Below are 23,334 nucleotides of genomic sequence, written 5' to 3'. Positions count from 1 at the left end.
TGCAAGGGAAATAATCAGATGTGTGTAGAAGGAAAGAGTAAGCAAGATGAATTTTCTTCAATGGACTGTGAAAACAAATAAGCCGAGTTTTTGAAGTATTAACCGTGATGACATTAGCCGCAAACCAATCCATGGCTTTTGTGGCAGTTGCTTGTAAAGGCGACATCGCATCAGAATAATTTGAAGCAACTGATAAAATTAGCCGTTGGTAGATTTTCAAGTTTTCGTAAAATCGCAGCCGTTGGTAGATTTTCATGTTTTGGAGGCTGCATGCGCCCATGCTGCACCTGGGCTGTGAGCCGAGCCGTAGTGGAGAGCTCCGGATTAATTTTCACCAGCTCGGAATCCTTCCAGTGCGCGCAAATTTTGACGCACGGGCGTTTTGGCTTTTAACCTCAATCTGGAAAGTATACAACGTGGTCGCGAATAGAACCAGCGTCACTGGGCTCAGCAGCTAGGCGTTTTAGCCACTGAGCCACCGCGGCGAGTCAGTTGGAAGAACATAAGAATGAGAATCGTTAACGACTACCGCGAGCGTTCTGTACGTGCCTATCGCGAATATTTCAAGTTTCAGCGTATCGACGGCGTAGTTTGCTCGACAAATGTAGCGCAGGCATCAAGTTTAACCTTGTGTCATCCTGCAGGCAACACCGCCAACACCCTGAGCAGCACTTCAGCCATCGCGCCAAGATGATGGCAACGTTTTCGATCTGCGTCCTCTTAGCACTGATGGTGATTGGCACCATGGCGTACGCGTACGACCGGTACCGGTTCCGCTTGCCACCTCGCCAACCTCGCTTCGTCTCGTCCACCATCATGGGGCACTACCGCGGATGGGCGGCAGTCACCGGGGCTAAGCAGTGCACCAACGTCACCAGGTGCGCTCTCGAGGGGCGCGTTTTATCGTATGAAACTATGGGTAGAACCTCCGTCCCCGGATAAAGATGTGACCGGTGTTCATCCACAGTAAGTACGAAGTGTCCTCAACACGAATCAGAAAAAAAAAATTCACTGTTCTTCACTCTAGAAGAAGGATGACCAGCTAAGATGGGCGCAGCACAAGGAGTGCATGAAACAAAACAGGTCTGTTTGAGATATGCGACTGAGCGTACTTCTTAGACACTTAGCTGATCGAATGGAACTTGGAAGGACGGTTGTTTAACTGTAGAGGATAAACGTGGGACTGTCCGCTTTTCTTCGGCCGATTGAGCGAAATAAACTATGACTGCTCCCTTGGTCGCCATGATGCAACGCTATTTCGACCGTCGCCGTCTCACTGTCCGTGCAGAAAACCAACCCAAACCGCACAACCACGGAGGACAGCTGACAGGTCGCATTCGGCCATGAGACCATCCACGTTGCAATCTCTCTTACCCCCCTAGCACAACGGCAATGTCAGTGGTGAGCGCGTGAAGCCTGCCTGCGTGTGCATGCCCTATCCCCTATAATTCAATTCAATTCAATTTTTATTTCCTGTTAGGCTGGGTTGTTTTTTCGGGTAAAAGCTGCGTAAGCAGCTTGAAGGGGCCCAAGAAAGCCCTACAAGGCTCAGCGACGAGCAGGATCACAAACATATGAGTTTAAACTTGAACATAGCCAAGTACATTGCTACAATAAAACAAACAAATTTTAACACATTTTCGTAACTTCACAATTCTTCACAAAAAGTACACAAAAACAGACAAGGTGAAAATACCGTTTACTGGAGGTCATTCGAAACATAATTGTCGAAATATGTAAACCACAGATCTCAAATTACGGAAACACAAATAATCAAACGAGCATTATACTGCAAATCCGAGAGATGTCGAACTCATTTGGGTGAGAATTTGGCTATGTTTTGATATTTATTCAAAACTGACGGAAGGTTATGGGCCAACATTTGTAGTTCACAACTGGTACGGAAATAAGCCGTTTTCCAGACATGATGGCGTCGTGTGTTTATATTTGAACTCTCGTATTGTCGGCCGGCCAATGAGGTTAGGAAATGTCCGATACTGGGTCAATAAAAATAGTACGTTTGTGCGAGGCGCAATTCATAAATGTACACTATTTTAATTATATCATACCTTTTTAATGCATCCTGTGTTGTATGAAGTCGTTCAATATTTGCAGTCGTTCAATTTTTGTTGCACCTGTCGATATTTTGGCACTCTGGCTGTCACCATTCAAAGTGGAATTGCGGGGTGATGAAGTAGCACTTTTAGCGAGTTAAAAATCAGTTTAAAATGCCGAACATCAGTGGCTCGGCACGTATATATGAACAGAGACCTTTCGATCATCCGCGCAGGAAGATTTTCGACCGGAACGGGACGGTGGGTGACGCTACAGTGGCAACCCTGCTGTGCGTTTGCGTCGCACTGCCTCACTACTGCGGCCTCGGAGGTGGATTCGTGGGCATGTACTACAACCGGTAAGCCTCGAAAAAAGAGTGCTACTCCGGACGAATGGGCGCACATCAAAATTCTGCAGCTCACTGGGATAAGTAACTGGGGTAATTCAAGCTTCATTTTCATTTTTGGCACTTTGCAGAGGGTTTCACCCCAGTTTTAGTTTCGAATTCACAGATGGTAGCTGTGCAGAACTTTTTCTGCACTATGCGCGTTCATGTGGTTATGCACCGCAACGCCTGGTTCAGCCTAAGTACAGTACATAGAAATTGAAACTTCATCAACCATGAACTGAGTCTCTAAATTCGCTTTCGCAAGCGCTGGAGTAATGCACTGTCGTAATGCGCCCGTTGAGTTAGGCTGCCATGCTTAAGACCTCATCCTAATGAAATGAACTTATACCCCACCTCATTCTACCCTCCGTCGGTTTTCACACGCAGACAGCACAAAAATGGTTACCAACAGACGGCTAACAGCTTCGCTATAAAATGGCCGAGCAGGCGCAGCCACGAGAGCACTCGTCAGCTCGTGAGCAGCAGAATAGCATAAAGATTATTAGTGTCGCCTGTTCCGGGGCTGATAAGACTCAGAGCACTTCCACCATGTCAAGAGGGATGATAATGATGATGACGGAGAACTTCTATTCCGTATCAATCAGTGAGCTCTTTAAAAAACCCTGTTTAGGAGTCGGCCAGGCTCCCTTGGGACCTGGCGGCTGCCTCAGCTTGATTGACGATCTTCCGTTGAGCTTCTATGTCTGAGTAAAACCGTTAAACAAGATTAAATTTTAGAGTACTGTCGCAAAGGCACGCAAGGGAAAGCGGCGGCCATATTGGTGTTCATCAGTGTCGCCAGATTGCCGCTTCTGCGGCCTCGCCGCTAACTTTTACCGGGTCCTTTGTACATAACACTGCCGATGACGCAGTAAAACAGCGTCTTCGGACACATTACTGCAGCTTAAATGCTGCGAAGCGCGGTATCTTTCATTCGTGTTTGAGCAACGTAAGTCACGTGCAGCCGCAGAGCAGGATTTCTGCAGCAGTCGACCACCGAAAGTAAACAACAAAATGGCGGCGCCCGTGAATCGTCTCAGTGTAAACAAATGTCGCGTGAAATGGAGTGACCAATTATTGTGGCTTCGGCCCAGAACAATGAGAGAAAACAGTGCCGATACTCTGAAACCTTATCTGGTGGCTCTAGGTCTGAGCTGAGCTCCAAAGCCTCCTATGTGTCTACTGCGTGTGCCGTGTGATATCTGTGGGCACGTCAATATTATGATGACCATGCTTGCCAAGCTTTTCGAATGTTTGCATTTAACAACGTGTGGGTTCGAGCTAGTTGGTAATCTGAACCTAAATTCGTACAATACTTTGCATTTAGGTTCAAATTGACCTGGGTAGAGATTACTAAGTAGTAGCGGTCTACTAGCGGATTTGGGTAGGTTCCAACCTGTAGTTTACGCTACATCGTCTTCCCTTTTGTGCCGAGTTTCCGATCCGCAGTCTGGGTATTTCTTCCTTGTTAATCTTTAGTATTGTGTTATTCATTGGTAGCTGAGCATCCTGTCTTTTAAATGCAGAGCATTTCAGTAACTCACGATGTCACCCGCGTTGTCCCGTTGTAGTCCGCACCGTCGTTGTCCGCACCCCACCCCTACACTATATAAAAGAAAATAGTATCCGGCGCCAGGTTGCGATCCCTCGACCCTGCGGGCGGAACGCAATGTACATGGTGCTCTACCCACTGCGCCACAAAGCCGACACAAAATGGGACGCTACGAACACGCCTTATATCCTGGACTCATTCAAATTACTGCTGACGAGGGCTCTCTCGTCAGCAGTTGCCACAAGCGCAACAACATTAACGTAACGCAAACTACTTAACGTCGTGCGCCCCCGGAAATGCTCTGCATTTGATCGTGCCCCTCGCAAGGGGGATGTTTCGCACTTGATCGCACTTCCACTGCTCTCTGCGCATGCGCCCCGTCTTGTTTGAGACCATTTGTGTACAGCCAATCTGGCTTTCTGGTGGGAGCCGCAATGTTATTAGGGATTTGCTGTGTGGAATTATAAGGGAAGTGGCGCAATTTATACGTCACAGACTGAGGACACACATTATTGGTGGGTAGTGAAAATGAGGTTTTATTACACCGCCTCTACGCTAATCAGGGCGCAGGTTCAGTGCTCCGCCCAGGTGGCCGCCGAATAGCGCGGGGCATTGCGAAATTTCAGAGAGGAAGAAAGACACCGCGCTTGGCGAGGAGGATACACGACTCGGGCAAGAGGCGACGGCGATGGCAAGGAGGGCATGGTGGAACTGTAGCCCTACTCTCTACGTAGCTGGCCATGGTTCACGGTGCAACACAATGTGTGAGAGCAGCCGATACCTGTGGTACATACCATGGCTGAGGGCGAATATTCGCAAAGCTCCACAATCGCATCTGCAGCAATATTGACTGAGGTCTCGCCATTTACACAAAGCGTAGATTCGGAGCATTGAAAACAAAACCACACAGAATAATCTTTGTACACACCTGTCTTGTTATGTGGGGAAAGCGGAGTAAGGAAAGCGTTAGCTTCAGTGACCCTTTGTGTCATTGCAAGAATGAATGAATGAATGAATGAATGAATGAATGAATGAATGAATGAATGAATGAATGAATGAATGCATAAACTTGCATTGGAACACAGGACTTCTGGTGTCGCTGATGGGTGGGGCCGGTTCCTAGTACAGGACACCAGTAGTCTGGTCTTCTGCTGCCTACCATAACTTTTTTTTGTGGTGTTGTCTCTGTACGCCCATTGATTTTGCACTCCCAGGACTAGCGGTATATTGTGGGAGTGCTGCAACAGGTTGCGCAACCTGAGCAGTATTTTCCACAGGCTATAGCTGTGCAAGTTTGGGGAGTTTTCTTTGGGTATTGGTATGTGAGGTGGTTTCCATTGCTTTTAGCTCTGGGTCTTCTTTTGGTCCGCTTTTACTATGGGAGGAAACGCACGCTCCCGGAGCGTGTTCAGGTAGATGCAAGAAGCTTGCTTCTCTCAGCCGCTTGCCTAAATCGTATTGTGCGCTCTAAACTTGGTGGGAGAGTGCTGGAAAAACAAGATGCTTACAGTACAATTCTGGGGTCTTTCTGTTGAGTGCCTGCGCCGACGAGGCATGCAAGCAGACCATTTAACATGGACGTCTTCTGCTCTCTTCAACTGCACTGTTTTGTGGTCCACTGTGTGCGTCACGTCCGGTGTGCAGTGGAAAGGAAGGTTACCATTGCGCGTATGTGGAGGGAGGAGGATTCTTGAATGGCAGCTCCCACGTGGTTGGAATTGCTAGTGTGGCAATGCTATCATGCGGCAATGTGTCATCTACGCACAGACGTTGAACTCACACCACACCAGAGGTCATCGTCCCAGACTGTCGCGGGCAGGGGCTATTCTAAAGAGGTACGAATTCTTCGGCATAGCAAGGGATGAGTCCTTGATCCTCTGGTTGAACTGCAAACAGTGTAGATAATGAGCACAGAATGAACAGTGTTCACGAGCACCACAATTACAAGGGAGAGTAGGTTTATAATCGCACAGATGATCCTAAACTTGCATGTATGGCTGCAATAAAAGTATAATATAAGGAATACTATTGCAGGGGAAAATGAAAAAAACTGAAGAAATCAGATAGTGCAAGGCAGTGTACATTTATAATTGAAAAAAGAGCGCAAAGTACCGTAAGCACGCACATTAGCAGTACGTACAACGATTACAAGTTGTAAGGAACGAAATAGGCTAAGTGCAAGACAGTACATTTATAATCAAGGAAGAACACAAATTACACTAAACGTGGCCGTACCGCTACCCTAAGACTAGTGCAAGGACACAAGTTGTACGGGAAGATCACCAAACTAAAAAAAAAAGGAGACGGTGACAAACTGCTCTAAAAAGCCATTGTAACGTCCATGTGAGGTGGCAGTTAAGTGTGCAGAGGTTTCCTCCTCTTCCATGCACTGCAGTTAAATTGGGCTGTGTTTCCTCTAAATATCGAAATAAAGGAATACAGGACTTAACTTACACAATGCAGTCATACGTGAGTCAAAAATAGGTCACTTCACTGTTCCTTCCCGCAATAATATCTTACGGTGAAATTTCCTTTGTAATCAGCACGATAGGTGGGGACTGTTGGGCCACTTTTGCGGTGGTCAACTCATTTGCTGGTTTTCCTGCTGCTCGCAGAAAGACGCAGAGTGCCACTTCTTTGATGGCAAGAACGAGGGCCCCACTCGCCGCGAAGAAGGAGATGTTCGGAAAGAACCCTAATGCGTCGCTTGTGGGTAAGCGTCAAACCACTTGCGAGAAGGAAACCGCGGAGTGTTGCTGTAACAGCCTAGCCTAGCCAAAGGCTAGGGTGGACGTATGAGTCGTGGTGGAAAAACCATATTTAGAATGGGTGTATTTTGCCAAACAAATTGATAATTTCTGTCTCTAGTGGGCTTAGACACTGGGGTCTAACACGCGCATTAGGGCACCCGTATTGCCGGGAACCATGCATTGTATTTGTTTGCTTTTGCTTTTACCGCCCGGCTGCGCCGGGCTGTGTTATCTGTGTCTCGAGTGGGGCGCATGTTCCATTCTTTCTTTCTTACACCGCACGGATTATCTCATTTGATGGGGAGAATGTTTCACCCTAATGCCACTAGCATGGAGTAGTCTTATCTACAATGTACTCGATGGAATTGGATGGTTCGAGAAACATCAGCGCCGAAAGATAAATGCCCGCTGAGCAGACGCCGCGGCATTCGATTCGCCGACACTCGCCTACGCACGTCACTTTGTTGACTACTGCATCGCCGCCTGTGTATTTTTGAATTGTTAGTGTAGCGCAAGTTCGCTCCAATAAACTTGTTTTTCCTTCAAGAGAACTGCGTCATCTGCCAAAGATGAGGCAGTCGTCTTGAAGGAAAAAGAAGTTGCCACGAAGCCAAAGATGATGCAGCTGTCTTGAAGGAAACTGCGGCTACCGCCGTGCAGTAAAATTTAAAAAAATGCCGAGCGCTCGTGTGCGCCTGCTTCACGGCCACCGCCCAGCGCCCCATGTGCACGTTTCTCAAGCCAAGCATACCAACTTAGGTACCGCAACCTTTCATGCTCACATCTTAAGTCAGGAAAGCGCTGAGGGCCTCTGTCTCTCCTGGGCCACAGCGGTTAAAAATTTTTCCTGTTAGCCTTTCTTTCTTTGCTGTCGTTCAGTGATCGTGAAGCATAGATCGTAAATGCACAAAGTCCGTTCCGAAACGCTCTCTGGGCATCGAAGTTGCGCTATCGTGTTGTAGATTTTAGTACCGAAAAGTAGATGCTACTTAAAACACTTTTCTCTTCTTTTCGCGCTAAACGTTTTGGGCAACGGACATGAAAAATCAATTAAAAGTTATTCTAATGCTACTCCTTTGTTAAAAGACAGTTCTACCGCACCCAGGCCGAACACTTCGGTTGCACATTCCATATTCGCGTACGGCAACAGGCGAAGGAGAGGATATGCCAATTTTTTTGCTGGAATGCAGGTTCATTTAGAGTTTCAACCAATTGTGTCCAGGCCACGGCCGGCTTTATAGATAGCCATCTGCCCATGCTCGGCGATTTCGCGTGCCGAATTTGTTATGGCTTGTGGGTTTTTAAAGACGATAGTCTTTCTTGGGCTACTGAAACGCAGAAATTATGGTCTGTCTATCTGTCCCTCTGTGACTCGATTCAGCCACCCGGCCAAAGTGGAACAGAAGCTGCGCAATAGTCTTATATACCCACAGCCAAATCCGAACGTCTAAATCTGGTGTCATTGTTCATACTTGTCAACATTGTTGAACAAGAACAAGACATTACGCAAACATGATGCAGAAAATCAATACATAGCTGTTAGTTGCAGTTTATTAAAAAAAATCATGGATGCTTGGTTTTTACGATAACAAATGAAATACTACATCAACTGCAGAAAACCGTCGCCTGCTGTTGCCCGCGCTCCTGGCGACATTTAAGAAATCATACGGCAGAAGCAACGAAAGGTTCCACTAGATAGTTCCCACGTTCCGCTTGGAACACTCGTGGAGTAAGGCAACGTTGTTCTATAAACGTTGTAGTAGTGAGTCTCGATTCACGCCCGTTTCCGCCGTACGGTAGCGCAGGCATCGAGTCACCCGACTTGGAGCAGTGAAAAGCGGTAAATTTAAAGTGACTTGAGCAAACCTCTAGCCTGTTATCTTGGGAGGAATGAGACGGGAGAGGAACAGCTTGAGAGGTGAACGGGAAAGAGAAGGGAGTCATACACTTGGAAGCACCTACAGTCGACCAGCGCCTTTTGTCGACATTTGCAACAAAAGAGCAGATACGCGGCCATATTTTTAGTTCTACCAAAGGCCACGGCACCGGCTGGCGCTGCAGTTAGTCCAATTTTGCAGCTGTATGCGCGTATGGTAGGGGTGCCGTCGTTGTTATTCCGGCATTTTCTGAGTTTATTGTGCTCAGTCTTTGCCGATTCACCCTGGGGGAAGTGCACACCTTCTGTGGGCACAACTGTGTGCAAATGTCAGACTTTTTCTAAACGCCAAATCATTGCTTCGCAAGATTGGGGAAAGTACGCGCACGGCTGGTGCCCAGCCAGCACGCATTCACCCGGCTATTTCCGTAAAAAGCGCCCACAGTTGCTAACTCTCCCCACGTTCCGCAGCATTCTACGCGTCTTATAGCACGCGTGCATCAGAAAAAAAAATCAAACACGAAGATTGAGCGCGTTTTGTTCCATTGCATGGATAAGAAAAAAAATAATTACGAAGAAATGCTTTGCGCACTGTTTCATGTACTAATAAAAAAATGTGGTTGTTCCCCTTCCATAGGAACCGGTAGAACACGAAAGTGAAATGTGCCTTCACCGCAGTAGTAGTAGTAGTAGAAAACTTTATTATAAAGCAGTCTATCTAGCCCTCAAAGGGTGGTGCCCTTAGTCCAGGGCCCCATTTGCTGCTGCGATCCGTCTTGCCCGGTCGATCAGTCCACGCTGGTCGTCCAAGGCTGAGCTGGAAAGAACGGCTTCCCATCCGGAGGGTGAGGGGCTGGGTATAGGCAATTCAAATGAATGTTTACTGTGCATCAATGTCAACTTGCACGTCGCTATTTATTATGAAGCCGTTGGACGCATCAACGGATTTTTTCTTTATTGCTGGGTTTGTACATCAACAAAAACAAAAAGGCATGAACAACAAGGGTAAAACCGCTAACGCTATGGTCGCTAGCGTAGCTCAAATTAAAAACGCGGCATGTTCAATACATTTTCCATTTCCAAAAGCCAGTCCGGTACACACGGCTGGACCTTCCACACTTCTACTATCCGTCTGACGTTCTCCCAGAAGTACTGCCTCGCTGGCCTGGCATCGATATCACTGTTGCGGAAAGCCATGCGAGGACGCATCAACAGATTGCACGCGTCGGAGCACTGCGTAAATCCGATTGAAACCACAGGCGTTCGCAAACCGTCCGTGCGAACGAAACCAAACGGGTTGTCAGCGAATCGCTTGGTGAACACACGGTCGAGTCGCGCACGTTAAAGTTTGCAGAGCTAAGAATCGGACTAGGTTAAACAGCGAATTCCCGGTGCTGGTGAGTGTTATAGGTACGGATCGGTACAATCGATATTGGTTGGTACGACCACTGCACTTTATGCGAGCAGTCGCACGTCGCACTGCGAGCGAGGCGAGGCTGTCGAAGCTGGGGATGCAATTTAGCGCCACATGACGGAGCGTGCCGTCCCTATATAGCATTTTTTTTTTGGCCCGCTGGCTCCCACTGTCGCCGGCTACTATGGGCAGGTCGATATCTACAAAGTTGGTTGTGGTCCAGGCCTATTTTTTCAGACTGGCACGTGGCTGAGGAAGACGTAGGTGATTGCCTATGAATAGAGAGGTTTTCTGGTTTGCGGAAAATTGCTTCATCTCGAGGTTCATTTTCGCATTCCAAATGTTCGACGAACTGCTCAAACAAACAAATGAGTAAGGCGTTGCGCTGCTGAGCACGAGGTCGCGGGTTCGATTCCCGGCCGCGGTGGCCGCTTTTCAGATGGAGGCGAAAAGCAAAAACGCCCGTGTGTACGAGATTTCGGCGCACGTTAAAGATCCCCAGGTGGTCAAAATTAATCCGGAGCCCTCCACTACGGCGCGCCTCATCGCCTGCGTTGCGTCGGCGCGTTAAACCCTATAATCAATCAATCAATCAAACAAATGAGTATTTAGGATAACAATATGGGCACTAAGCCCCTTTAATACCCAGGAAGTTACCTGATGAACACCCATACCAATATTGAGGATTCAGGACAATAAGAGCAGGTGTGTTTGTTCCGCAAGAGATCGGTACATTTTAGCACAGAAAAAGTAGAGCAACGAATTTCAGCGAGAATGGCTGTAAACGTTTAGGCAAGACGGATATTCTAAACTGCGCAAAATTCGTGATTGTGATTGTGGGGTTTAACGCGCGACGCTATGCAGGCGATGAGGCGCGCCGTAGTGTAGGGCTTCGGAATCATTTTGACCATCTGCTGATCTATATAACCTGCGGCGAAACATCGAACAAACGGGCGTTTTCGCTTCTCGTCTCCATCAGGAAAGCGCCGCCGCGGTTGCGTAAAATGTAAAAAGTCTAATCAAAAGCATTGATGATTGCTGTTGTACTCTTACAACCTACCAGTTAGTGAGAGCTTGAAGAAGTTACGGGTAAAATGTGCGGAAATCAAGTACTACTGCAAAATACCCCATTCCAGCTCGGGCTGTGAACTGTTTATGCGAAGTTGCTTTTCTGAAACATGATAAGGTTGAAGAGTGTTCGCTCCGTTAATATGTCTGCAAAGCTTTAATTAATAGTACTCAATTACTTCAATTAGAATAGGAACGAACGCCCGTCCTGAAACGAACGCCCGTCCAAGGACGGGCGTTCGTTCCAGGCCGCGGTGGTTACTTTTCAGATGTATACGAAAAACGAAAGCACCCATGTGTCAAGATTTCGGCGCACATTAAAGATCCCCAGGCGGCCAAAATTAATCCAGAGCCCTACATTACTGCGCGCCTCACAGCAGAGGTGCAACTTCGGCGCATTAAACCCTCCAATCAATCACTTACACACCTAGCATCCGAGGTGTCCGAGGTGACAAGCTGCTTGATTTGCAGGTGCCTTGGCCGTGGGCGTATTCGGCGAGCTGAAGGGCTACGAGCTTATACTCAACGTGACCGGCAGCCGTGTGCCATGGAAAGACCTCTTCGATGACGCCATCGATTTGGCCGAAAATGGCATCGAGATTAACGCCATAATGGGGGCGAAGTTATCTGCGCTTTTGACGTATGGGGACAACAAACTCAGGTGCCCATTAATGGACAGAAATGGCGTGTTATGTTATGAGTCAGGAATAAGACACGTTGCTTTAACGGAACGTTAGCATTCAAGTGATACGATGAAACGGAACAAGAGGCCCATTTACAATCGCCAAGTCATGCTTCTTATTTACAATCGCCAAGTCATGCTTCTTGAAGGTGCCTTAGTTACAGAGAGATCGCCGATGAGGGGGTCGGAAGTCGCCACTGCCTCATATGTGTTTTAAACATGCCAATTATCTGTTTCAAGTTTGCGATAAAATTGGCGTCATTGCTATCGGGATTAAGCAGCATTTTCCTCAAACAAAAGCGGTTAATGTTGTTCCGGTTAATCCTCACTCAAAATTACGGTTTAAAGAGGATCTATTTTCTGAACCAGCACAAAACGACGATGTGCCAAATTAAAGCGCGAATATACCTTGCCAGACAGCGTTTTTCTCTGCAATGTAAAACGTAACCAGGTTGGCTTATTAGCGGCATTCCATTCGATGTGTAAAGTAGTTGTCTTTTCATTTTTTAGAGGAACGCGTCCTTGCTTTTTATTGTGGAATATGATGTGCGCTTGGCGCAAAAAATCTCTCGTTGCACATTCTGTATACCTCAATTGTACCTTCATATACCATTGGGCAATAGAGTAGCGGCGAAGCGCACGCTTTTTGTGAGTTCCTTTCTGGCAGTAGTACGCACCCTGAAGATGTGGTGGGTTTTATAGAATGACATGTTTGTCTCTCTTTAACAAAAAATTTGCAGCTACTAAGGTTACTCCGCATCGTCATAGCTATCGGAATGATGTGATCCTCACACACGGGAGTGCGTGAAACGCAAGAACAGAATTATGGTCATGATCTCAAAGGGAGCATGGCGGTTATCCTCCTCCTCTTCTCTGACCATTTGGTAGGAAAAAAGTCGGGAGTGTACTTCTCCTCACGAAAGATATTTGTAAATGCTTATGTAATAGAGTAGAATGAAGCGACGCTGTCTTCTTGCAGTGGTATAATGATCCCTTTTCTCAAGACGGACATCACCCCGTCCTGCAGTAGAATAGAGATATAAGTCCTCTACAGGGACAATGGCCGGTACTCCCTTCGTCTCTAACGCGAAGAAAGAAGTGACTTTATTTTTATAAGGAAGTCTCCGAAGCTCCCGGGGTAGTCGACAGGGTTATATCCATGCATTCAACCAGTCCTCGCTGAACTTCTGCAGTAGAGCCGGCCAGCCTCCTTTACCATAAAGTGGGGGTGGCATTGGGTATACGGCGGGAATACGGCGGTTCTATGTGCATGTCCAGAGATCAGGATAAATTCGGGATATTTACCGCTATTCGGCCACTTGCGACTCCCCAGGGATCGCTAGAATCGGTGTTTGAAGTGTGAGGAGCACATTCAGGACGAATGTGTACGTTTGTTTCGAGGTTCTAGGAACACAAAATACAAGTTTGGTTCATTAAAAAGAGAGCTCTGCCTCGACAACAATGACTACGATGTGATCGCGAGACGTGAACAATAAATTAAAATATGAAGGAAAACAGATTGAGCAGTGGTGACGGCCGAGCCACTGTCCGGCGACGTCTATATGACGTCACAGAATCTTGTTTTTGCGATGGCGGCGCCTCCGCCCAAAGCCACTGCGAAGAAGAATGACTGGGCAACTGTAGTGTGTCCTCTAGTTCTGTTTGGTCGTTAAACTTAAAAGAACGCGTATTTAACACACTGATAGCTCTGCATGTTTTAGTGCTGGCCTCTATTGCGTCCCCCCTGCCAACAATACGCGTCATTGCGCTCGTCCTGTTGTCTTCTTTCTGTGTGTCATCCTTTTTGTGCAATTCTCATTGATTTTCTGGTCAATGTGGCGCGGAATTCAAAAGTTTTGCAATAGCTCTTAAATGTAAGAAAAACGTCCCGATGGATTACAACAATGTCGTATTTCATTGTTGCATATGGCTTTGCGATTTAAGGATTCTATGCAACTCCGTTGCATCTATGGTTTCTTCTTGTTATTATTTCCACTCCTGTAAAACACCAAACAGGGCTGGCAGTATGAAAAAATGAAATGAATGAATGTGATGTGTTATAAAGTTGTAGGTTGCCTTTATGTCCCCATTAGTGTGCGTTGTGGTGTTCATAAGTATACGTCACGACATAGTGTCGTCTCTACGAAATCCTTGAAATAAGGAATTAATTGTCCAAACTGGAATACGTGAGCAACATTCACGGATGGCGTACTTGACTCAGTTGGTGAAAAACACGGTGTACCAAGATCCGCTTACAGCAATAGACAAAGCGTCTACACTACCGCCTGCATCCACATTTCACATCGTCGGAAATGGCAGTCGGAATGCACTGTCTTCGTCCAGGAAAGAGGTTCCGTCGTTGGGAAAACTGGTTATCTCGTGTAGCGAAGCGCTACGAACTGCTGCACCAGCGGTACTTTGAAAAAAATAAATGCGCCAATTAAATCTAACCTAAAAGATACAATGACAGGTTCGGCGCCTTCCGTTTTCGGTGACATGACACGCTCAGCAACACCAGATGGAGCAGCACGTGACCCAAGGACAATAACTCGCGGACATACCTTAGCGAGTAGTGTGACTACGAAGGAAGGATACTGCGCCAGAAGACCAAGACGAAACAGGAGGGTGACAGGACGAGCGCGAGAGGACAGGACGAAGGTGACAGGACTACGGTCGTTTTGCGGCCGTCATGTTTCGTCTTCGTCTTCTCGCGCAGTATCCTTCTTTCGTGTGCCATGAACCGGCTAGCCAGCAACCAAGTTCTATCGAGTGGTAAAGCTCCCGCAGACCAACGTCATAACACAAAGCTTAAGTGGCCCCGCAGTTTTCTTGTGCTTGTGTGTCGTAAAGCTGATCAATTTATCTATTTGCAGCAAGCACTTGACCAACCGGAAAACGTCACGATTTTTTGAGACCGGCGACATCTACACGAACAAGGAGCTGGCCGAGACAATGCGCAGAATCGCTCAAAGCGAGCAGCGTGGCCGCTACTTCGACTCCGGGGAGGATATAGAAGCTATTGTCAGAGAACTCAAAGCTGGAGGTGAGCGTGGTTCTCGTGTTTATCTCTCTCCCTGGTACCCACACTCTTTGAAATGAGGCCTTGAATGTTAGAGTTGCCTGGAAGGTGAATGTCGTCTTGCGCGCTGAGGCCACATCCTGTCTGCTAGGCGCATTGCAGTGGGCGGCAGTGAATTCATTCAGACAATCTGGAATCCTTAAAGATGAACGCTATTCATGAACGTTCGTTTTTTTGAACCCCCACTGAGTTGCTCCGGATGTCATTCAGTTCATCTTGGAATCAGCGTGAAAGCTGTTAACGCGATAGCGTTATTAGGATCATCTTTCGATTCCCGCGTGGCTCCTATCCGTCCGCTAAAAGCCGTGCTCCTCAGGCGTCCACGAAAATACGTCACCGCTGCCACCCGGAAGCTACAACCCGTAAAACATTGAAGGACTCTGCTACGACTGAGGCAGCAAGATTTGACGGTTCCGCTGAATCTGTAATATGGCGCAACGGCAACAGTAGTTTGGAAAGGAGGGACAGTAGGTGCCTCATCAACATGTTTTTGTGATGTTTTTCGATGTAATAAACTACTTTGTTCTCTTGTTCTTATTCTTAATACAACGTTGGATACGAGAGGAAGGACACTCGTTTTAACCAGGTGCCGCGCCTGCGCGATGAAGTTTGTTCTATGCCCAGTCGGTGGTAGCATGTCCGGCAGACACAGTCTCCAGCCGTGCCCGCAACTTACTCCATCGCACCAAAGCGTGCTTCGACCAGATGATCAAAAAATATAAATTTACGATAATTCATGCCCCGAAGGTGCACGTGGGCTACGAGGTACATCGTAGTGGAAGTATCTCGAAGAGTTCCGACCATTGTATCATGTTTAACGGGCGCCAAAATCTCGACACACTGACGTTTTTGTTCCCGCTTCCACCTGGAAAACGGCCGCCACTGCCGGGAGTTGAACCCGCATACTCGGGCTAATTAGCGCAGCGTCTTACCCACGGAGCCACCGCGGCGTGTATTCCACCGGGACTTATGCCGGCACCAACATTGGGTGACCTAACTAAAACAGGGGGCAAAGGGTTAACTTCGGTCTCTCAGAAATCAAAGAAGGCATAGATTATAAGCAGGAAATAACTAAAACAAAGCGTACTGTATAACGTGTAATCACATAGGTTTTCAAAGTATTTTTTCCAATATTTCCACTGTTCTATCTCCGCTGCAAGCTCGGTTTGGTAAACGACAGATGGCGCCACGCGGCCAAATTGAAGATATGTACGGATATTCTCCCAGATAACAGTCACGTAAAAATGCTCGGCGGGGCTCTAAACACGAGCCGTAGTTCCAAACTCAGAATGGCCAAAAAATTACACCATCTTCCCCTAGGGGAACCCTGAGTAGTAGGCAAAGCAGCCATGGGGTCGATTCAAGTGCCCGTTAGCTTTCAGTTCGTCGTTGAGCCCATGGCTGTTTCGCATACTACTCAGGGTTCCCCTACGGGAAGGTGGTGTAATTTTATTAGATGCGACGGGGCTATGTCCCTCCCTTGTCGTTGTTGCGCCGTCCACACCCCCCTTGCGCATGCTCGGCTTGCTGAAAGCCCAGTGGTGTCTCCTGGAGCGACAGTGTTACCGGTGTCTTCCTGGGCCGGCCCGAGATGAGCCGAGCATGCGCAGTGGGAGTGTGGACGGTGCCACAACAGGGGAGGGACATAGCCCCGACCATGAGATGCTGGAGCGACAGTGTTGCCGGTGTCTTCCTGGGCCGGCACGAGACGAGCACGCTTCCCCTTAAAGGGCTCCTGGAGCGGCAGTTTTGCCGGTGTCTTTCTGGGCACGCGGATGGATGGACGACGGAGCCGGGAGCAAGAGATGCTTTGCATCTAAAACAGAAAATCTTTAACCAATTGCCTATAAACAAAACGTCCAACCAAAAAGAAAGCAAGAAAAAGATAAAAGAAACGGTAAGACTCACGGAACCACTGGTCATGACCAAAATATTGCAGAGCCTGCCGTTCCACAAATTTACCCGCACCAAAGAAACATCATTAAGACAGCATATAAGGCCTGTCCCAACCTCGCAATTTTCACCGTGCGACGAACTAACAAAAGTGGACCACCGGGGTAACAATAAGGGACATCCATAGACGGGTCTAGAAGGGGGGACGGCCATTACGTCGATGGAGGGATGATATAACAATATCCAGAAGAAAGAATGGACTCGGGAAGCGCAGGACACGAGCGGGTGAAGGTCAGCAGGAGAGCCCTTCGCCCTGCGGTAGTCCTAAATACTAGGATGTTGGTGACAATGACGATGAATATGTCCTCAACTTGTGTATTCATAACGCATTGAAGAAATCGGAGAAATCACTCTCCTGTCACCAAGAAAATGGATGCAAAAACAAAATCAAGACGGGCCATTATACCCCCTTTTTAAAGGAAACAGGCGACCCAAACGGGCGCCTCCAAACAGAAGAAAAAAAGACACCCCCCCCCCCTCGAAAAGAAATTACTGCTCGCCATGAAAGACATGGCACTACTGATCCAGTGACCCCGCAAAAAAAACTCTCCTTTATCTTAAATATGGATCCAATCCTACACAAGAAGAGGCGATATGGCAGGATCAAGTTCTTTCGAGGAAAGTCCCGATATCATGCGACCACAGTATACACCGACGCCGGTATGTAAGAAAGCACGAGGCACCAATTGTCGTAGATGAATACTGTGGCAATCTTTGTGACTGCATGACCCTCCAACATACAAGAATAAAAAGGAGTAGAAGTTGGAGCCATCCTCTTGGCAATCCCAATAGCGGAAGTATCAAATAGAAGCGTAATATCATTAAAGACTCAAAGGACGCAGTTTTCTGGAGGCGGAATACCTAAGCGCTTCGGTAAGATATTCCTATCCATAACGCAGAAAGTTAACAACGTCCCGTGGACACCCCGATCCAATCGTCTGGAATAAACAGAACGACGCACTATGCAAGAGCCACACAAGCTCGCATACCGTGCTCCTTGTGGCCACGGCTACCACATTGCCCTCTTTGAAGAACGTTTAGAACGAATCCTCATCCTATGCCTAGAAACACAATCTTTCCTTTTGCTACAACGAGCTCTCAATGCTGAAGAATCACAAACTCTGCGGACCAAAAACCAACACAAGTGTCTAAAAATTCACGTGCGTTAAGGAGTTCGGTGTCAACATGGGACATTAACTTAAAACTCTACTGAAATAGGGGAAACATCTACCCTCTTGCACGCAACCTAGCCATGTCAAAAGGCATGACCAGGGGAGAACAGTTCCAACATACATATTCCACTTCTTCGAGGCATGGAAGGCGCATTGGACTGGCTGGTTACCTAATGATCAGTGCGAGCTGATTGAGAAGGCAAGGGAAGGCGCTGCTGCATCTGGTGCCGTAGACTGAGCTTCCCCCTTTGAGCTATCTGTCATCTCTTTGCCCCATTTTCCTAAACCACAGCTATTTCTTCCTGAACAAAGATCTTCTCTCTCTCTTTGAAAAAGAAATCATTGTTCAGTCCAGCCTAGACATAACATAATCAATACTTTGATACACTGACACTGACTCCTCCTCGCTTGAACTGACCAGCAGCTCGCATCCGCCACCTTTCACGCTCATATTTTAAGCCACAGAAGCGCAGAGAGCCTTTGCCTCCCCTGGGACGCGGCGATTCAAAACCCTTGTTGCTAGTCTGTCTCTTTTCGATGAACTTTCGTACTCGTGAAGCATAGATCGTAAACGCACCAACTGCGTAAGAATACGCTGTGTGGGAGTCGAAGTATCGCTATCACGTCTTACATGTTAGGATACAAACACGTAGATGTCCCTCCAACTTTTTTCAGGTGGGATTATCACCGAGCAAGACTTTGAATCGTTCAAGCCCGAAGCAGCGAAGCCTGTGACTGTTGAACTGAAAACGGGCGAGCGGCTTTTCACCACACCACCTCCGGCTTCCGGCGCTGTGCTGGCCTTTGTGGTGAAGGTGATGGACACATTCCGCTCCGACGGACGGTTGGACGACAGCGAAGAGAACTTGCACCGCATCGTGGAGGCGATAAAGTTCGGCTTCGGCCGGCGCACTGACATCGGCGATCCTGACGAACCGGAAACGAAATATGTGAGCAACAAGGATTCACAAATCGGGCGCATCTGAATTATATCGTGGCTGAGCGGTATATTTAAAGGACAGCCAGCCCAGTTTTTGGAGTATATACTCTCTATCCCAAATGAAAGGGCATCACTTAAAGCACCTTGAACCCAAACAGTTTTCCCGACAGGGCATGAGAACGTTCAAAAGCGGGACTTTTAGACCTACCAATCTTAATTATGCTGCCAAAACGAATGCTTGAAACCATGACAGTAAACCATTTGGCAACATACTACCTGGGATGAAAAAAAAGCTATTTAAAAACTTGTCGTCAGCTAAACCAATATTAAAGTGCAGCTTTTCTTCTTTCTTTGCGTGGTTTTTGAACAATACATTGAATCGGATGGAGCTATTTGCGGAAGTGTCACGTTTAGACACTGGGCAGAACCACCTTTCAGATTCCAAAATGTTTAGTGCGCAATCAAAATTACTTCTGCCAATTGTGGGATTCTTCGGGGCGACCGAGCCAGTATTCCGGCGTAAGCCACCACGCTAGCTACCGGCATGTCAACCTTGCGGGCTCCCGAGCCTACGGCAGCCCAGCGAGGTTCGCCGATACGAGAACACAGTAAACAGTGGTGCCGAAGCACAGCCGTTTATTTGGGAACTCCCAAAGCATGCGAGCACAATGCTCGACGGCTTTCACGAATCACGCCGTCCGGGTCGTGATCGCGAACGGGAGGCAGGCACTCACGGCGCGTGACAAACAAAGTTCCCGCCTGAGATACATGTATCCGCCACCGCCACGCTGTTCCGCCGATCTTGCCTCACATCACATCCTCACATCACGTCCTGTCGCGGACGCCAGAAATTGTCGCCGTTTCCTTAATTGGGTGCGCTGTTAGAAGATATGGGGAGTCGACTCAAGCGAGCAAACAACCCCACCGAATCTACAGGGCACAGGTGACGAAGGGGGTGGCCGTCTGATGAGCGGCTTTCGCCGAACAGAGCGGTAAGAATGAGTCAGAGCCTTGAACGCAACAACGGAAATACTTATATTTGGACAGGCAAAACACTGTACAAGCACGAGGACATGTAACGTGAACGAGAGGTAACTTATAACGAATACAATTGCGGGAAACAGTTCAAAGTTAAACAAAATGATACAATCAGGAGCGTTAACAAATAGATATTACGAAGTAGAGCAGTTAACTAAAAAGAAAACGAACAGTTCGATGCATATGAGAGACAAAGTCCCACAATATCCACCGACCGGGCCGGACGATGCACCGCTGTCGGAGGCGATTCGGCTACCTGTGAAGCGTGGCTTCGTCGTAGGCCAGGCCGTCCGAGACGATCACGGTGATTCGAGGCCCGGGAGTACGTTGGAGTCCTCCAGGGCGCGGGTCGCCGATGGTGTGGTGCACAAACTGGCAGAAGTCGTTGTTACATCACGACGTCCAAACGTAACTAATCTGCTTCGGCGCGGATTCTCTTTTTATAACTGCGCCGGCGCGGAGAGAGGGGGCACAACACACAACGCGCCCGCCGCCGTCGAGCGCACAACTTCCCTCTTTCTCCCTTCTGGAATCATCGGCGCGCCTTAGCACTGGCAAAGCTACGCTCGCAGCCTCGAAAGCGCTCGAAGCTTCGGCGAAACCTGAGCGGCGGAGGTTTTATTTCTTTTATTTTCTTGCCGGCGAGCCGGCGAGTGGGCGGAGTTACCGCCGCCTCGTTCGAGAGAGTTCCAGGGTTTTCCCGGGGCGAATAGAACCGAAACTGAATGAATCGGGCGACTGTAACAAGAATTAGGCGCTGTACAATATTATGAAAAACCTATAGATGGTATTTGTTGAAAAGTTTAGCGGTCGATTTCTTCGCTTGGCAACACTGGAAACCGCCACAGACATGGCCGATGCGCCACAGACATGGACAAGTACCGCCATCCCGCGGAGCCCGACGTAACGAGTGACGGCGCACTCACACGGTTGCATGGAGGAGAAGAGGGGTGCCTGATCTGCGGGCCGTGCGCACAACGTCGCCTTGCAGCAGACGCTTGGCCACAGATATGGCGGCGCACACTTGGTTGCCTGCATGCATTCCACGCCATTGAATACCGGCCATACGGTACTTTTAGACCTCGTACGCTCGAGTTTGTGACACATACATTGCGCCCGCCGTACACTACCAAACACGGGCGGATATTGCGGATCTAAATGTCAAAGTTGTCAGTATTTCCACACCTCGGGATTGCATAAATACCTCACAATGTGACTGTGCCAGAGGCCAATTAGTTCGTGGTGTTTAAAGGGACATTTCACGCTCGATTCCGCCGTGTAAAGCGATTCGGGTCGCAGCGAAATAATTCTGTTCGCTCACACATTGCAGTCAGTGAACAAGGCGCTGGACGAGCTGGTCAATCCAAAGATCGCCGCCAGGGTGGCGCGAAACAAGATTACGGACAAGTCACACGAAACGAGCTATTACGGGCCCGAAAACCGCGACAACGATGACCACGGAACGGGAATAATATCTGTTGTGGCCCCCAATGGTGATGTGATCTGCATTGCCAGCACGATAAACACAGTGTGAGTATAGTCATGCTTTAGGCTGCGGCGCTGGTGCCCCGATTCAGGAACGTCCGATTTTCATATTTGTTTGTGGGCATGAAAAGTCGAACGGTGAAACAAGGCGGGGTGGGTTTTGCTAGATTCGTTGTTGGGTGCTGTTCATCGGAATCTAGTGAAAATTCGAAGAGAAATGCGCCTGTTGTCGTAATAGTAGTTGTAGTAGTAGTGGTAGTAGTAGTAGTAGTAGTAGCGGTAGCGGTAGTGGTAGTAGTAGTAGTAGCGGTAGTGGTAGTGGCAGTAGTAGTGGTGGTAGTAGTGGTGTTTGAGGTAGTGGTAGCGGTGGTAGTAGTGGTGGTAGTAGTGGTAGTGGAAGTGGTAGTGGTGGTAGTCGTGGTGGTAGTGGTAGTGGTGGTAGTAGTGGTGGTGGTAGTAGTGGTGGTAGTAGTACTAGTAGTAGAAGTTGAAGTAGATGTAGTAGAAGTAGTAGTAGTAGTAGAAGTAGTTGTAGAAGTACTAGTAGTAGTAAAAGTAGAAGTAGAAGAAGAGAAGTAGAAGTAGTAGTTGTTGTAGTTGTAGTAGTTGTAGTAATTGTAGTTGTAGTTGTAGTTGTAGTAGTTGTTGTAGTTAGTTGTAGTTGTAGTAGTAGTGCTTGTAGGAGTAGAAGAAGACCACTGTCTCGCAGAGAAATGGGCGTGGTTCTTCAGTCCAGCGAACCAAGTGACGATGTGCGGATGGTATATAGTCAGGTTCACCCACAGCTCGGAAAGGCGAAGAGGGAAGGTAAACGGCTGGGTTGCATGGAGGAAAGAAAAGTTTAGGAGGGAGCGTCACGTGACTATCGTGAAGCCTAGTCATAAAAAAATAAAAAGGAAAGACTGACGGGAGATGCCCTGCCTCACGTGATAGGCAAGCCCGTCCGGGTATTCGGGTTTCGGCGACGAGTCCCCGTCCGGGCGTTGCGCGCAGCGCTGCCTGCAACCCTAAACGCGCAGCGGGCTGATCGTGCAGGCAAAGAATTCGGACGGGAGAGACAGAAAACATCTGTATTTATTGAGCTCTGGGATCCGTCGAAGTGCGCCGCAGTCGAAGTGTCGTGTTCCGCCGCAGTGCAAAAGCGGAGATGTCAGAGTACGACATCCGTGCCTCTCATTTTATTTCACAAACACACCTCACTTCCTTCATTCTGGTAATTTTATATTTTCACTTCCCAGGCGTAATTTAGCGTTCGTTACCCATATACCTATCGCACGGATTGAGCAGTACTCGGACAACCAGCCCGCGTTCTGCCTACGACGCGAGGCGGAAAATGATTTGTTCTTCCCGCGCCCGCACCCAACGTCAGTGGTTCTGCACCTTTTCTTTTCTAATGCAGTGAAGGAGACAGCGGAGCTCCGATATGGCGAATGTATGCAAATGCACACGCGAGCGAAACCAAAGCTTCTCGCACAACCTCTCAGCTGATGGGACACTCGTTACAGCGCTATGATGTAAAGGAAAGGTGGCGCGATAACTCCCCGCAAAATTGGAAACGCAATCGTCAAAGCACACCTGGCAAACACCACGCACCCGTAGGCCGCTCCGTGCTTGTGAATGTTTACAGCGGCGCGTTCGAGCAAAGCCGGTCGTGCTTCCAGCGGTAAGCGTCAAATTCGGCTCGCAGCTCGTGAAGGTGCTCCGTGAGCATGGGATCTACGTATCATGTCGCTTTGAACAGCGACAGTACTTCCACGATACGAGGGATACGAGGGTGGGAGCGCAACGCTGGCGAAAAATCGCGTACGGCGCCTTCGGCAACGCCACTCGCCTCCTCCTCCACCGGCAGCCAGCCGGAGCCACTAAATGCTACCGCGGGCCT

At 48.3% G+C, this 23,334-nt stretch overlaps 1 protein-coding gene across 1 annotated transcript; it reads left to right on the top strand.

Annotated features, from left to right (window-relative positions):
* Nucleotides 1–744: 744 nt before the first annotated feature.
* LOC144159975 (scoloptoxin SSD14-like) lies at nt 745–21,501 on the top strand. Its single transcript, XM_077691606.1, has 7 exons — nt 745–878; nt 2,291–2,413; nt 6,611–6,708; nt 11,575–11,764; nt 14,659–14,828; nt 18,665–18,939; nt 21,298–21,501. The coding sequence occupies exons 1-7, from the start codon at nt 745–747 to the stop codon at nt 21,499–21,501; spliced, it is 1,194 nt and encodes a 397-aa protein (XP_077547732.1).
* Nucleotides 21,502–23,334: the final 1,833 nt, after the last annotated feature.

This window comes from Haemaphysalis longicornis, unplaced genomic scaffold, assembly GCF_048455015.1.
Source record: "Haemaphysalis longicornis isolate Haplotype H1 unplaced genomic scaffold, Haemaphysalis longicornis Haplotype H1 scaffold_10, whole genome shotgun sequence".
NCBI lineage: Eukaryota > Metazoa > Arthropoda > Arachnida > Ixodida > Ixodidae > Haemaphysalis > Haemaphysalis longicornis.
The sequence above is the reverse complement of the archived record's forward strand: the minus strand, read 5'-3'. Positions and strand labels throughout refer to the sequence as shown.

What these genes read in the sequence shown, in the direction of transcription:
- LOC144159975 (XM_077691606.1), top strand. Translation starts at nt 745, where the DNA reads ATGGCGTACGCGTACGACCGGTACCGGTTCCGCTTGCCACCTCGCCAA. An exon ending in GTGGGCATGTACTACAACCG is followed by an intron (nt 2,414 to 6,610) that starts GTAAGCCTCGAA and finishes TGCTGCTCGCAG; the next exon opens with AAAGACGCAGAGTGCCACTT. An exon ending in ACGAACCGGAAACGAAATAT is followed by an intron (nt 18,940 to 21,297) that starts GTGAGCAACAAG and finishes CACACATTGCAG; the next exon opens with TCAGTGAACAAGGCGCTGGA.